The sequence below is a fragment of the Balaenoptera physalus genome (assembly GCF_965194825.1).
Source record: "Balaenoptera physalus genome assembly, chromosome: 4".
Lineage (NCBI taxonomy): Eukaryota > Metazoa > Chordata > Mammalia > Artiodactyla > Balaenopteridae > Balaenoptera > Balaenoptera physalus.
This window is the reverse complement of record NC_138891.1, coordinates 21,393,429-21,407,822: the sequence shown is the minus strand read 5'-3', so window position 1 is coordinate 21,407,822 and position 14,394 is coordinate 21,393,429. Positions and strand designations below refer to the sequence as shown.

At 36.7% G+C, this 14,394-nt stretch overlaps 1 protein-coding gene and 1 long non-coding RNA gene across 8 annotated transcripts in view; one reads left to right on the top strand and one right to left on the bottom strand.

Annotated features, from left to right (window-relative positions):
• The window catches only part of LOC309660571, a 202,219-nt gene that overhangs the window by 75,023 nt on the left and 112,802 nt on the right, over positions 1-14,394 (bottom strand). The window lies entirely within an intron of this gene.
• Positions 1-14,394, top strand: part of PIK3CB (phosphatidylinositol-4,5-bisphosphate 3-kinase catalytic subunit beta) — a 194,059-nt gene that overhangs the window by 144,074 nt on the left and 35,591 nt on the right. For all 7 annotated transcript variants that reach the window (XM_082461189.1, XM_082461187.1, XM_082461186.1 and 4 more), the window contains 2 exons: positions 7,449-7,637; positions 11,717-11,838. In XM_082461189.1, the coding sequence (XP_082317315.1) occupies positions 7,449-7,637; positions 11,717-11,838 (311 nt within the window). The remainder of the gene's footprint in view (positions 1-7,448; positions 7,638-11,716; positions 11,839-14,394) is intronic.

Sequence of the window (14,394 nt, the reverse complement as noted above, 5' to 3'; positions counted from 1 at the left end):
ATACAGTATTTTATCTTCCTGTGACTGGCTTATTTCACTTAGTGTAATGTCTTTAAGGTTCATCCATGTTATAGCATGTCAAAATTTCCTTCCTTTTTAAGGCTGAATAATATTCCATTGCGTGTATGTACCAGATTTTGTTTATCCATTCATTCGTCAATGGACCCTTGGTTCGTGTCCACATTTTAGCTATTGTGAATAACGCTGCTATGAACATGAGTGTACAATATATTTTTGAGATGTTACTTTCAATTCTTTTGGGTATATACCCAGAAGTAGAATTGCTGGATCATATGGTAATTCAATTTTTCATTTTTTGAGGAACTGCCAGTGTTTTCCACAGTGGCTGTACCATTTCACATTCCCACCAACTGCAAAAGGATTCCAGTTTTTCCATATCCTTCCCAGCGCTTCTGTTCTTTTGATGGTGTTAAGCCTAATAGGTGTTGGCAATTTTTTTTAATTTTTTTTGTCTGCATCAGGTCTTAGTTGTGGCACACGGGATCTTTGTTGCTGTGCGCGAGCTTCTCTCTAGTTGTGACACGGAGGCTCCAGGGCACGTGGGCTCTGTAGTTGTGGCGTGAGGGTTCCAGAGCACATGGGCTCTGTAGTTTGCGGCACGCAGGCTCTCTAGTTGAGGCTCATGGGCTTAGTTGCCCCGTGGCATGTTGGATCTTAGTTCCCTGACCAGGGATCGAACCTGCATCCCCTGCATTGTAAGGTGGATTCTTTACCACTGGACCAGCAGGGAAGTCCCAGTGTTGGCATTTTTTAAAACAGGTGGTTGTCAAGGATCATGGGTCAGTAGAATAGAAAAAAATGTGGTCTTTGTGAATTATGATTATTGAATTGGCAGCTTTTGATCTTCCTATCCAGTGGTTCTCAACCTGAGGCTATTTTGCCTTCAGTGGGGCATTTGGCATTGTCTCAAAATTTTCTTAGTTATCTCAAGTCATGGGAGGTTGTTTCTGGCACATAGTGAGTAGAGTTCAGGGGCTGCTAAACTGTCTACCATATACAGGACCATCCTCCTACAACAAGATAGCATGGGGGTTGAGAAACCCTGCTCTGATTTAAAATGTGTGTTATCAAGTTTGTCTTATTTTCTTATTGCAGAAACCCAGACACAAAATCTTAATGGCTGGCTTTTGCGAATGAAGATGATGACTCAGCCTTTAGTTCAGAGGTTCTGGAGATCTACCTAGAATGTTTTCTTAGTAGAATGATTTGGGGTCTTTACAGCCTTCAATTTTAGGGAAGGAAAGAGCAAACATGTTTTTAAAAATTTCAAACTCACTGAAAACTTGGGAGAAGAGTACAAAGAATTCCCATACAACTTTCATCCAGCTTCCCCAACGGTTAACATTTTACCACATTTGTTTTATCGTTTTGAGTGTGTGTATTCAATTCTTTCTGAATCATTTGAGATGAGGTGGCATACATCATGACATTTTATCCTTTAATTCTTCAGTGTATATTTCCTAAAAACAAGGATATTCTCATAACTAACCAGAATCAATTCATAAAAATCAGGAAAATAATATTGATACAGTTCTGTTGTCTAATTCACACATTCCATTCATATTTAGCCAGTTGTCTCAATAATGTCCTTTATAGGTCCAGGATCCAACCCAGGATTACTTGTTGCATTTCTTTAACATGTGTCTTTAGTTTTCTTCATTCTAGAATAGTTCCTCAGTCTTTCCTTATCTTTAACGACTCTGATGTTTTTTAAGAATACAAGCCGGTTACTTTGTAGAATGTCACTCAGTTTGGATTTGCCTAATGTTTTGTCATGATCAGATTCCAGCTACGCATTTTTAGCATAAATAGATTGAAGTGGTAGTTTGTTCTTACTGCATTTTACTCAAAGGCAAACAATGTCAACCTGTCCCATTACTGTTGACGTTAATTATTATCACTTGGTTAGTATAGTGTCTACTAGGTTTTTCTACTGTAAAGTTAATAAGTAAGTAGTTTGTGGGCATATTTTGAGACTAAGTAAACATACTGTTTCACGTCTAACTTTCACCCACTTGTTTTAATATTTATTAATATATCTTGCCTGAACCAGTATTATTACAATGGTTTGCCATATGCTGATTTTCAAATTTATTTTCCTTTTGGATTTGTTAGTTGACTTATACCATGGGGTCGAGGTTTTTCTTCTCCCCCATTTATTTACTTACTTTAAAAAAAATTATTGGATTTGTGATTTCTGTTTTATTTAATGACTTATAATTAGTAACTGTCATTAATTTTGATGTTCAGATTTTACCTAGATTTGGCCAGTGGCAACCCATTCAAGTTCCGTCTTGAGTCTTTTTGACATGTCTTTATAGACGATTCTTTGAGCGTTTCCTTCTTTCTGGTACAACAAAGTGTTCCAAGGCTCATCTGGTATTTTCTCTACCCTAGCTTTGGATTCAGTCATTTCTCCCAGGAGACCTGATTCCTTTTACTTGTTAAAAGTATTTAGAATCCAAGTTCTGGGCACTGGGTATGCTCATTACCCTTGGCATGCAATTGCATCTAGGCCTTTTCATGAAACAGAACTAGGTAGTATGTGTTTGACTGCATAATATTTGAGCATATATAAGCACAGAGATATATTTCTTTGTCTGTTAAAACCTATAAGTTCTTATCAATGTCTCCAGTTTGGATTCACCACCACAGGATTTTTTTCTAGCCTTTTGCCTTAACATATTTTAAATTACCTTTTCTGACAGTGAGAAATCTGGATTCCTATGAACCTTAACATATTTACTTATTTGCTCAATCCTCTGTAATCAATCTCCCAATCATATAAACATCTTCTCAGTCTCTTTCCCACCAGCCCTGACTACATGGGCTGTCTCATCCTCCGGTTGTGTGTTGGTCAGTCTGGCCAACACATAGTTAATTCCATCCTTGACAAGCACACGGCTAACACGCTGTTTTGAGTTTCTAGCCCCTCTGAATATGACAGATGAGTTTTCCAGCCCCACCACCCCAGTAAGGAACGGGAAAGAGCCACAGTCTTTTTTTCATTTGATTATGGCAAGATATATATGTTGTGTTTTATTTTGGTCAGTAATCACTATTATAATGTGTATATAATTATGAAAAATCTAAACATAAAAACAAAGCAGAGAATATAGGTGTTAACTTTCATTGCTTTCTACCATTATTTTAATGCAAGCATTTTAACATGTGTGTAAGTTCATCAGTTGCACTACAGTGTAATTTTTCATTGCTGATTGTTCTGAGTTTTGTAAAAGGATGTAAGATTCTGTGGTTTTTTTTGGCTTACTGCCACATTTCTGGTAGTTGTTTGTTTTTACCTTGGCTTTATCCAGTGCTGTGCTTTTCATAGCTCAGTAAACAATCACACTACAATTATACAGCTAACCCCCTGCTCTTCCCTCTTCATTTATTCCTAGGTCTTCAGGATATTTACTTACAGTAGGTCTCTAGCGTCTAATTTTGATCCATGAAATTACAGTAGTCTGCTAGGTTTTGGGCTATTTAACTTAACAGCAGTCTGCCTTTCTCAGGCATGAGCAATTTATACTTTTTGTTGTTTGCAGTAACAGGTTTCACTTTTATATGTAAATGTAGGAGTTAACATTTTCAAATTCTGATAACTTCTTATGATCATTTTGCAAAGAAAAAAGAAACTCAGTCAAGTTTGTAAAATAAAGCATACCCTCTTTAGATTGAGGCTCTGAGTATAAAACTGTAATCATACATAGAGAGAGAGAGAGAGAGTGTGTGTGTGTGTGTGTGTGTGTGTGTGTGTGTGTGTGTAAGACTTAATTTTTGCGAAGAGCATTTTAGACTCACAACAAAATTGGGAGGACCGTACAAAGATTTGCCATATATCCGTGCCCCTGCACATGTATAGCCTCCCTCATTATCAACATCACTCACCAGATGGTACATTTATTACTAAGGATGAATCTACATTAATACATCATAATCACTCAAATGTCCACAGTTTACCTTAGGTTTCATTCTTGCTGTTGTGCATTCTGTGGGTTTGGGCACATGTATAATGACATATATCCATCATTATAATATCATACCAAGTAATTTCTCTGCCTTGCAAATCTGTGCTCTGCCTATTCATTCCCTCACCCTACCTTCTATCCCTGGCAACCACTGATCTTTTTATTGTCTCCATAGTTTTGCCTTTTTCCAGAATGTTGTAGTCAGCATCATTTTACATGTAGCCTTTTCAGATTGGCTTCTTTCACTTAGTCATATGCATTTAAGGTTCCTCCATGTCCTTTTGCGGGATGATAGCTCATTTCTTTTAGTGCTAAATAATATTCCATTGTCTGTAGGTATTACAGTTTATCCATTCACCTACTGAAGGACATCTTGGTTGCTTCCAAGTTTTGGCAGTTTTGAATAAAGCCAAATAAACATCCGTTTACAAGTTTTTTTGTGGGCATAAGTTTTCAACTCCTTTTGGTAAATAGCCAAGGGGCATGATTACTGGATCGTATGGTAAGAGTATATTTAGTTTTGTAAGAAATCGCCAAATTGTCTTCCTAAGGGATTGTAGTATTTTGCATTTCCACTAGCAATGAATAAGAGTTGCTCCACATCCTTAGCAGCATTTGATGTTGTCAGTGTTCTGGATTTGGGCCATTCTAATAGGTATGCAGTCATATTTCATTTTTGTTTTAATTTGCATTTCCCTGCTGACATGATATTAAGCATCTTTTTATATATATATTTTTGCCAACTGTATATCTTATTTGATGAGGTGTCTGTTCAGGTCTTTGATCCATATTTTTTTGTCTGGTGGTTTTCTTGTTGTTGAGTTGTAAGAGTTCTTTGTATATTTTGGATAACAGTCCTTTATCAGATATGTCTTTTTGCAAATATTTTCTCCCAGCCTGTGCCTTATCTTTTCATTCTCTTGACAATGTCTTTTGCAGAGCAGATAATTTTAAATTTAATGAAGTCCAAGGTATCAGTTCTTTCAATGACGGATCATGCATTTGGTGTTACATGTTAAAAGTTATTGCTAAACCCAAAGTCATCTAGATTTTCTCCTGTGTTCTTCTAGGAGTTTTATAGTTTTGCTTTTCACGTTTATTTTTATCTAAGTCAGGTAGTGTCGGTCCTTCAACCTTGTTTTTTTTAGAATAAATTTTATTTATTTATTCTTGGCTGTGTTGGGTCTTCGTTGCTGCGTGCGGGCTTTCTCCAGTTGCGGCGAGTGGGGGCTACTCATCCTTGCAGCGCACAGGCTTCTCATTGCGGTGGCTTCTCTTGTTGCAGAGCATGGGCTCTAGGCGTGCGGGCATCAGTAGTTGTGGCACATGGGCTCAGTAGTTGTGGCTCACGGGCTCCAGGATGCAGGCTCAGTAGTTGTGGCGCACAGGCTTAGTTGCTCCGTGGCATGTGAGATCTTCCCAGACCAGGGCTCGAACCCATGTCCCCTGCATTGACAGGTGAATTCTTAACCACTGCACCACCAGGGAAGTCCCTGTAGTAAGTTTTAAAATAAGGAAATGTGAAACCGCCACCAGGGAAGTCCCTCAACCTTGGTCTTTCTTCTTCCATACTGTGTTGACTATTCTGGGTCTTTAGCCTTTCCATATAATTTTAGAATCAGTTTGTTGATATCCACATAATAACTTACTGGGATTTAAATTGGGTTTGAATTGAATCTGTTGATATTAAGTTGGGAAGAACTGACAATATTGTGATTGTCAGTTCATGGATAAGAATATTGACAATATTCTTATCCGTGAACATGGAATATATCTCCATTTGTTTAATTCCTTGATTACTTTCATAAGAGTTCTGTAGTTTTCTCATATAGATCTTGTACGTATGTTGTTAATTTCATATCTGTTTCCTTATTTTGGGGTGCTAATGTAAATGTTATTGCGTTTTAAATTTCAAATTCCGCTTATTTATTGCTAATACATAAGAAAAGGATTTACTTTCATATATTGACCTTGTATCCCACAATTGCTGTAATTGCTTATTAGTTCCAATGGTGTTTTTGTTGATTGTTTCAGATTTTCTACATAGACAATCATGTCATCCTAATTATTTTAACATATGCATATACTATTTTGAATCTCACTACTTTAGAAAATTAGTGATATGACTTTTATTTATTTTAATGTTTATATGAAATCCCAGTTAAAATAATTTCAAGTACAAAATAATGTGCTAATGGAATATAAATCCTTACAGAATCTTGTCAGATAATTCTGGAGATTTTTTTGGGGGGGTGGGGGGTAAGGAAAGGATATGCTTTCGCCTAAATGGTTTAGTTTTTCTTTAAATATGGGGAAATGTACCTTTTTCTTTTTATTTTCTTTATTTAATAAATTTATTTTATTTATTTATTTTTGGCTGCGTTGGGTCTTCATTGCTGCGCGCGGGCTTTCTCTAGTTGCAGCAAGCAGGGGCTTCTCTTCATTGCGGTGCACAGGCTTCTCATTGCAGTGGCTTCTCTTGTTGTGGAGCACAGGCTCTAGGCACGCAGGCTTCACTAGTTGTGGCACACAGGCTCAGTAGTTGTGGCTCGTGGGCTCTAGAGTGCAGGCTCAGTAGTTGTGGCACATGGGTTTAGTTGCTCCATGGCATGTGGGATCTTCCCAGATCAGGGTTCGAACCTGCATTGGTAGGCGGATTCTTAACCACTGCACCACCAGGGAAGCCCCCTTTTTTCTTTTAATGTTAGTATAATTCAGAGTCTGGATTCAAAAAATAGTATGGTCCATTTTCTTTATTTTAATATATTCTTATAAGGATTGGGAAAGAAAATGGGATAACTATTTTTTTATGTTTACTTTTAGCCAAGTTTCAGTCCTTACTCTAAATGTTTTAATGCCTCAGAGCCAAGAAGGCACTTATTAATTTTTTTTAAAACTTTATAAATTTGGTTCATCTTTGATTTTGTTTTTTTCTTTATAGAAATTAAAAATTAAAAATTAAAAAAGATGAGAAACTCAGTTCAAATAATGACTTCTTTTTAATCCAAATTACAATTCTGCCACCTAGTGTTTACATACGGATTTTTTATCAGTATTCTTTTTTCTTCCTTTTAAAAAACTGTTTGAGAATAATATTTTTCTTCATCCTTAGCTTACAAATTTAATATTCAGCTTAAGAAAAACTTTTAAAGGGGTATCCAACTTTTTACGGAATTAGATTGTTAATATCTCAAATTTTAAAGCTCATAAATTGTTGAAAAATTCATTGCGTAGTTAACCCTTGAACAACACGGGTTTGAACTGTGCAGATCCACTTACAAGTGGATTTTTTTCAATAAACACATACTGCAGTACTACGTGACCCGTGGTTGGTTGAATCTACGAATTTAGGGATTTTCTACTGCTTGGGGGTTGGTGCCTCTAACCCCTGTGTTCAAGGTTTGCCCGTGATGTTTACACAGTTCAGTTCTGTAATGAGTAATTTTACTTTCTTAGAGTCGAGGTGGAAAGAAGTTTCTTGCTGTACTGAAAGAAATCTTGGACAGGGATCCGTTGTCTCAACTGTGTGAGAATGAAATGGATCTTATTTGGACATTGCGACAAGACTGCAGAGAGAATTTCCCACAGTCATTGCCAAAATTACTGCTGTCAATCAAGTGGAATAAACTTGAGGATGTTGCTCAGGTAACAAAAGATCATTTCTGTAACTCCATTCAGCAGTATATGTTACTTTGTTGATTTCATGTAAATTGTCCTTTCCTACATAGGTACGTTTCCATAGGTTGGATAATTTTCTGCAGGAGAAATTTTGAGGTTTTAAACTCTTACATATTCTGGTCTAAATGGTAAACCAGAAAGTTTTAAGATTTCAAAATCCCAGATTCTGTGTAGGTTTCTATATCTTTTACTAAAGATAATTAAGACTTAGGTCTTGGTGTAATCATCTGTAATTACTGCCAGCATGTGGTAGGTTCTGGGCTACTTCTAACAGTTTCATCAATGAACTCCAAGGTTTTAATCTTAAGACGCTTTGCAGTGAGTGTCCTAAAATGAATATGTATTGTTTGAAAATTACCTCTTTTGTAAAAGTTAACATTTTAGATCATAAGCCATTTAGATCAATTTTACTGTTTATTTAAAGTTGGTCAGTGTTGATGAATATTTTCCTTTAAGCAGAAAAGAAAAAGGGGAAAAAATGTTTGATCCAAAAAAACCCACCAGATTTTAGCTACTTGAAAAGCACTGGCATTATTAAATTCACTTGGTCATCAGTGCTCTACAGAAAGATTCTTGAAATTATTTTTTAATCAGAATGAATACATTTGGCATATTAAAATAACGATATTCACCTTACTTGAATTCAACTGATCTTTTAAAATTTTTTCTTGTCTTATTAAATCTATAATGACTTTAAAAATTTAGTCAAGAAATGTATATTTCTTTTAATCAGGTATATTTTTTTGAATCTTTGATTTTATTGTTTTACTTCGTAAATTAAGTTTAGAAAGGATTTCTTTTGAGTTTATTCCTAGGGTCTAACAATTTTTTTGGAATCATGTTACAAAATTATATGATGTGCCTTGTTTAAACTGGTTACACAGACCACATGAAAATTACTTACTCTGAAAAGGAACTATTTTTGTCATCTAGATAGATTTTAATTGTTCTGACACAGTTGTCTTCTAACCATTTATTTATTTAAATTCAAGGTTAGTTTTCTATGAACCCCTCTAATGGTTGAATATAAGCATTTTTTAACTGGCACATTTGCCTACTTCTCAATGAATAGCATTCAGTTCTAAGTGCCTATCCAAGAAATGCATCATATTATTATTTTGCATATAATTAGAATAGAAAAAAGTTTCTTGCTGTACTCTTAAGATATCTGAGAGGGAGGTTTTGTATGTCAACTGTCAGAAAATGGAATGAGACAATTCAGGCTTAATATTTCTTTATTCGAACCCCAGGGGCAGAAATTTTTACACTGAGGAGTTTAGTTTAGTATATTTGTCTCATTTCCATGAGTAAATCTAAAGCATTGTTTTCAGATATAACTTAACTTCCTCCATTGTGGTAGAAGAAAGTCTGTAGTGTAACTTAATATTCTTATAGAAAAACCTAAATGTGTGTAAGGAAGTATAGGAAGGCATGAATTTCACAATCCTAATCCCCCCTTTTAGTAGTCTAGAAAAGAAAATCAGCGGAATAAAAAGTAATGTGTTTTGGCTTCTCCCCCAACCCTATCCCATTGCCAGTTACACTGAACTGGTACAAGAGAATATAAACTGTATTTTCAATGAATTGACTACCTAAGAGAAGTGGAGAGTCAGAGCCTGGTGCACATATTCTGCAGGCATATGCCACGGGTGAAAATTCTATAGAAGGGTAGCCTCCCATTAATCCACAGGAAAACATTCTGTTGGCATACTGCAGAAGGGGTTTCAATAGTCTCTGCAGCAGACAGGTAATTAATTAGTCAGCACTGCTTTCACTATTTATATGGCTGAGTCAGATTTCCCTTCCCTATTTGCTTCCATAGCTTTCCCCAAACTGAAGTGATGAGTTTTGGTAATTTATTTAATTTTATGTTTATATTATTGATTTAATAATTATAAATAATCTGGCAAAAGTTATAACTTTTCAATAGTAGGTCTGTTTTTAACCTATACCATAGTTGAACCTCTGGTATTATATAACATTATCTATCCTTTACAGTATTGTCTTTGTGGAGCAGTGTATTCCACGTGTTAACTGGGGATGCTAGGAGGTTTTTTTAAACTATCTTTTCAGACGCTCAAGAAACAGTCCCCTTTATCCATAAGGAGGACTGCTAGTCCATTAGGGCCCTGGGGAAAGTGGGCAGGGAGCCCCATCAGTGATAATACGTGGGGTGACTTAGGTGTTTCATATCTTTAAAGCAGTATTGCTCAAACTTTTGTTCATTATTACACTCCTTAGGACCCTTTTTACATATTTTCCCCTAATAGCCCCATCCCCATGGGATTTTGATACCACAGGTAAGTGTATGTCTGCCTATGTAGTGTATGCATATATGCACTTTATATGTTAAAAGAGCAAGTATAAGACAATCTTTTTATTCAGTACAAGTTTAAGAATAATTGAACCAAAATTTAAGGTAAAAGTTAAAATGTGAAAACTAACATTTCAGTGTATTTGTTGAATAACTGATGTAATTCATTATGTAAATTGTAATGTATCACATTTCATATCCGTGTTAGTAATTTATGTAAATGTATACTAAAAAGGCAATGCAGTCAACTTTTAAAAATTATTCAAAAGGGTTATTTTTTTCTAATGTAAAATAATTGAAAATTAATTTTTAAAAAATTATCATTAGAGAACTTAACTTTTAAATTTGCTTCATATGAGAAGATACCTTTTAACTTAGCTGCTAGATACTCATTTAGATATTGACTTTTTTTGAGCACTTGACAAGTTAATGAGAGGTTGAATAATTTGGAGAATTAAAATAATAAAATAAATTATTTTTATGTAATTTTCAAAGCCCAAGTCTCTCACAGATGCTCAAGTGACAAATGACAAGGCAGGCAGCAGGTACTGCAGGCCATCTCTTGCTACATGACTTTGAGCAGGCAATTGAGAGAAAAGCCTCCAACCATTGCCATCTATTTGCCATATTCTTGTAGCTCTCATCTTGCATACATTTTGTGTTTCTTCCTTGGACTTGATGTCAGTGCTACATAAGTGATACCCAAGAAAACCCAACAATATAAATGAGATATTAAGGAATAAGATTTTGTCTGATAGGGTTGAGCTTTGGAGGGCCACAAATCATAATTATCAAAAATGTTTCGCTTTCCTCCATAACCACTTTTCTTCCCACTTACCATCCCTGATAAGAATGTAAGCTATAAACATATCAAAACCATGAGGAGGAAGGGACTCTTTCCAAAATCGACCCTTAAAAAAAAAAATCAACCTGATGAGTCTCACTGTGTTCTGGTGGGAGGCAGGTGAGAATACTTTCTAGAGATTTGGGTTTTCTGGAACTAGGGTTTCCAAAGATGTGACCATGTCCACCTGAACCCACCCTTCACCAGTACTCCCAGCTCATCCCCCCATGGGATTCTTTTTTATCCTATATCTAGGTCATTTCTAAGTGGCATCTGTAAATGGGAAACTGGCTGTATTTATCTTGTGTATATAAAATAACTAGGTACTGTGATTTAACAGATTTAAACATGTTATAATCAATAAAGTTTTGTAAAGTGATACTCTTAAAAATATTAAGAACTAAAAGTAAACTTCCTCAAGATAATTTTCTGTTGTTATTAATGTACTTTTTATATGTAAATTGCCTTTCATTAGTTTGAACCTTGCAGCTTATATTTGTACTTTGAATTTGACCTTTAAGTATTTCTTGATTATTTCCCTCTGCTGTTTCCCCCTCCCCTTCCTCTCACCTTCCCCCCCACCTTCTGCCCCCACCTTTTTTTCCTTTAAAAAATTATTTAATGGCTAATGATTGTAGAATTCATATATTCAGTGTATCATTCTACTTCCAGGTAAGTACATAATAGCTTTTTTACTTGCTTACCGATAGAATCTTTCAACAGAGACAATCTTTATTAATCTGTATTAACAGCAATGGATTTTTGAGGCCTTAGTAACTGCAAGTATGCTTCTTCTTTCTTTTGACCCATCTCTGCTCCTGTGTACCAAGGAAAAATAGATTACTTTTCTTTCCTATAATTTCTGAACCAGTTTCAATTTTTAAACAGCTTCAGGCACTACTTCAGATTTGGCCTAAACTGCCCCCCCGGGAGGCCCTGGAGCTTCTAGATTTCAACTATCCAGATCAGTACGTGCGAGAATATGCTGTGGGCTGTCTGCAACAGATGAGGTATCTCCTGCAGGAGGCTTTTTTGGGTCAAGGAATAACTTGTGGGTGGGAAGAGAAGTTGATGTCTGCTTGAATGTCTTGTAAGAAAGGAAAAGGATAGGAATGATTGAGTTCAAAGCATTTGTTCCCTCCTCCCTCCCACTCTCTCCCACTCTCAGCCTCTCCTATTTTCTCACCTGCCACCCCCCGCCCCATATCCTCCGATCCTGCCCCCCTCTCGCTCTCTATTTTTTTTTTTTTTTTTTTTGGCCTGGCTGCCTGGCATGCAGGATCTTAGTTCCCGACCAGGGATCGAACCTGCGCCCTCTGCAGTGGAAGCGTGGAGTCTTAACCACTGGGCCACGAGGGAAGTCCCCACTCTATATGATAAAACAAAAACTGCATCGGGTGGTCCCCAAGAACACCCTCAGGTTCCATGACTCACTAGGAGGACTCATAGGACTCAGCATATAGTCACTCTCGGCTAAGATTTATTACAGAAAAAGTATACAGAGCAGAACTGGCAAAGGAAAGAAATTCATGGGGCGAAGTCTGGAGGAAACCAGGGAGATGCTTCCAAGAGTTCTTTCCCAGTGGAGTCACACTGAATACACTTAATTCCCCCAGCAACAAGTTGTGACAGCACCCCTGAATACTGTCTACCAGGGAAGCTTGTTAGAGACTTGGTGGCCAGGGTTTTTTTGCAGAGAGGGCAGTGCTAGTCACATAAGCACCCTCTGCCTAGCATATTCCCAAATTATAGACTCCCGGAACAAAGATGGGTGTTGAGCATAAAACATACTGTTTGCAAAAACAGTTTAGGCACAGTAAGCCACTCTTATCTGTTAGGGTGGTGGGAAGCCTTCCGAAATCTACATTCCGAGATGCCAGTCAAGGGCTAACCTTGTAAGCATGCTTTATCAAAGGATAGCAGTCAGGCTTGCGCCTCTGTTAACTCTTTTCTGTCCACTACCTACAATTAAGAAATGTTAATATTTTTTCTTTTTTTAAATGTTAATATTTTTGACTTTTTTTAAGTTTGTATTTTATTTATTTTTTTAAACTTTAAAAAAAAGTTTTTTTTTTAATTCTTTGGCTGCGTTGGGTCTTTGTTGCTGCACGCAGGCTTTCTCTAGTTGCGGTGCGCGGGCTTCTCATTACAGTGGCTTCTCTTGTTGCAGAGCACGGGCTCTAGGCACGCAGGCTTCAGTAGTTGTGGCTTGCAGGCTCAGTAGCTGTGGCTCTAGAGCACAGGCTCAGTAGTTGTTGCCCACGGGCTTAGTTGCTCCGCGGCACGTGCGATCTTCCCGGACCAGGGCTCAAACCTGTGTCCGCCGCATTGGCAGACGGATTCTTAACCACTGCGCCACCAGGGAAGCCCTAAGTTTGTATTTTAAAGCAATTAACGTTACAGTTAAAGTCCTCATAGTTTCCTTACTCAATCCTGATTACTTTCACTTCCCAGAGGCAACTGTTATCACGAATTTGGTGTATATTCTTCTATACCATAATTTTCTGTTTTTACCACATTTATATATCTATAAAATACAGATATGGGATAATATTGTACATTTAAAAATCACACAACTGTGTCTTGCCATATATATTGTTTTTTGTTTGTTTTTTGTTTTAGAAGTACTCGAACCGTGTTTTTTGTTGTTGTTTTTTTAAAATTTATTTTTATTTATTTATTTTTGGCTGTGTTGGGTCTTCGTTTCTGCGTGAGGGCTTTCTCTAGTTGCGGCAAGCGGGGACCACTCTTCATCGCGGTGCACGGGCCTCTCACTATTGCGGCCTCTCTTGTTGCGGAGCACAGGCTCCAGACGCGCAGGCTCAGTAGTTGTGGCTCACGGGCCTAGTTGCTCTGCGGCATGTGGGATCTTCCCAGACCAGGGCCCGAACCCGTGTCCCCTGCATTAGCAGGCAGACTCTCAACCACTGTGCCACCAGGGAAGCCCCATATATATATTGTTTTACATAGTTTTTTTCTTTTATTCAACATTAGGTTTTTGAGGTCAGTCTCTCCTGTTACATATAAGTGTAGTTTATTCCTTTCACTACTGTGTAATATTCTTTCATAGAGATGTATCGTATTTACTCCATTTCTCTATTGAGGAACATTTTAAATTTTCTCAAAATTTCCCTCTTAACAAACAATGCTACAGTGAACATGCTTGTACAGTCTCTTTAGGGTAGTACATGTGTGAGAATCTATGGGATTTATTGGATGAAATGTCATTATTGAGACAGTCTTAGACAATGGGCATTTTCAGGTTTATCCATTTTCTTACTAGCCTCAAAATGAGGGGTTATACTGTATGGTTATTTGAAAAACAAAAGTTCTCAGAAAATTAAGGATACTGTGATACTTTTTTTTTTCCTTTTCTTCTTTTTAAAATAAATCATTTATGTTTTAAATTGTGTGATCTCCAAAACAAATTATACAAACTCTTCAACAGTGGTTATTTTGGGGGAGTGAAATAAGAAGTGTAAGGAAAGAGGAAGCCTCGTCTTTTCTATACTTCTATCTTTTACACTATTTATAGATTTTATAGTGGGCATGGATTTTACAATAAA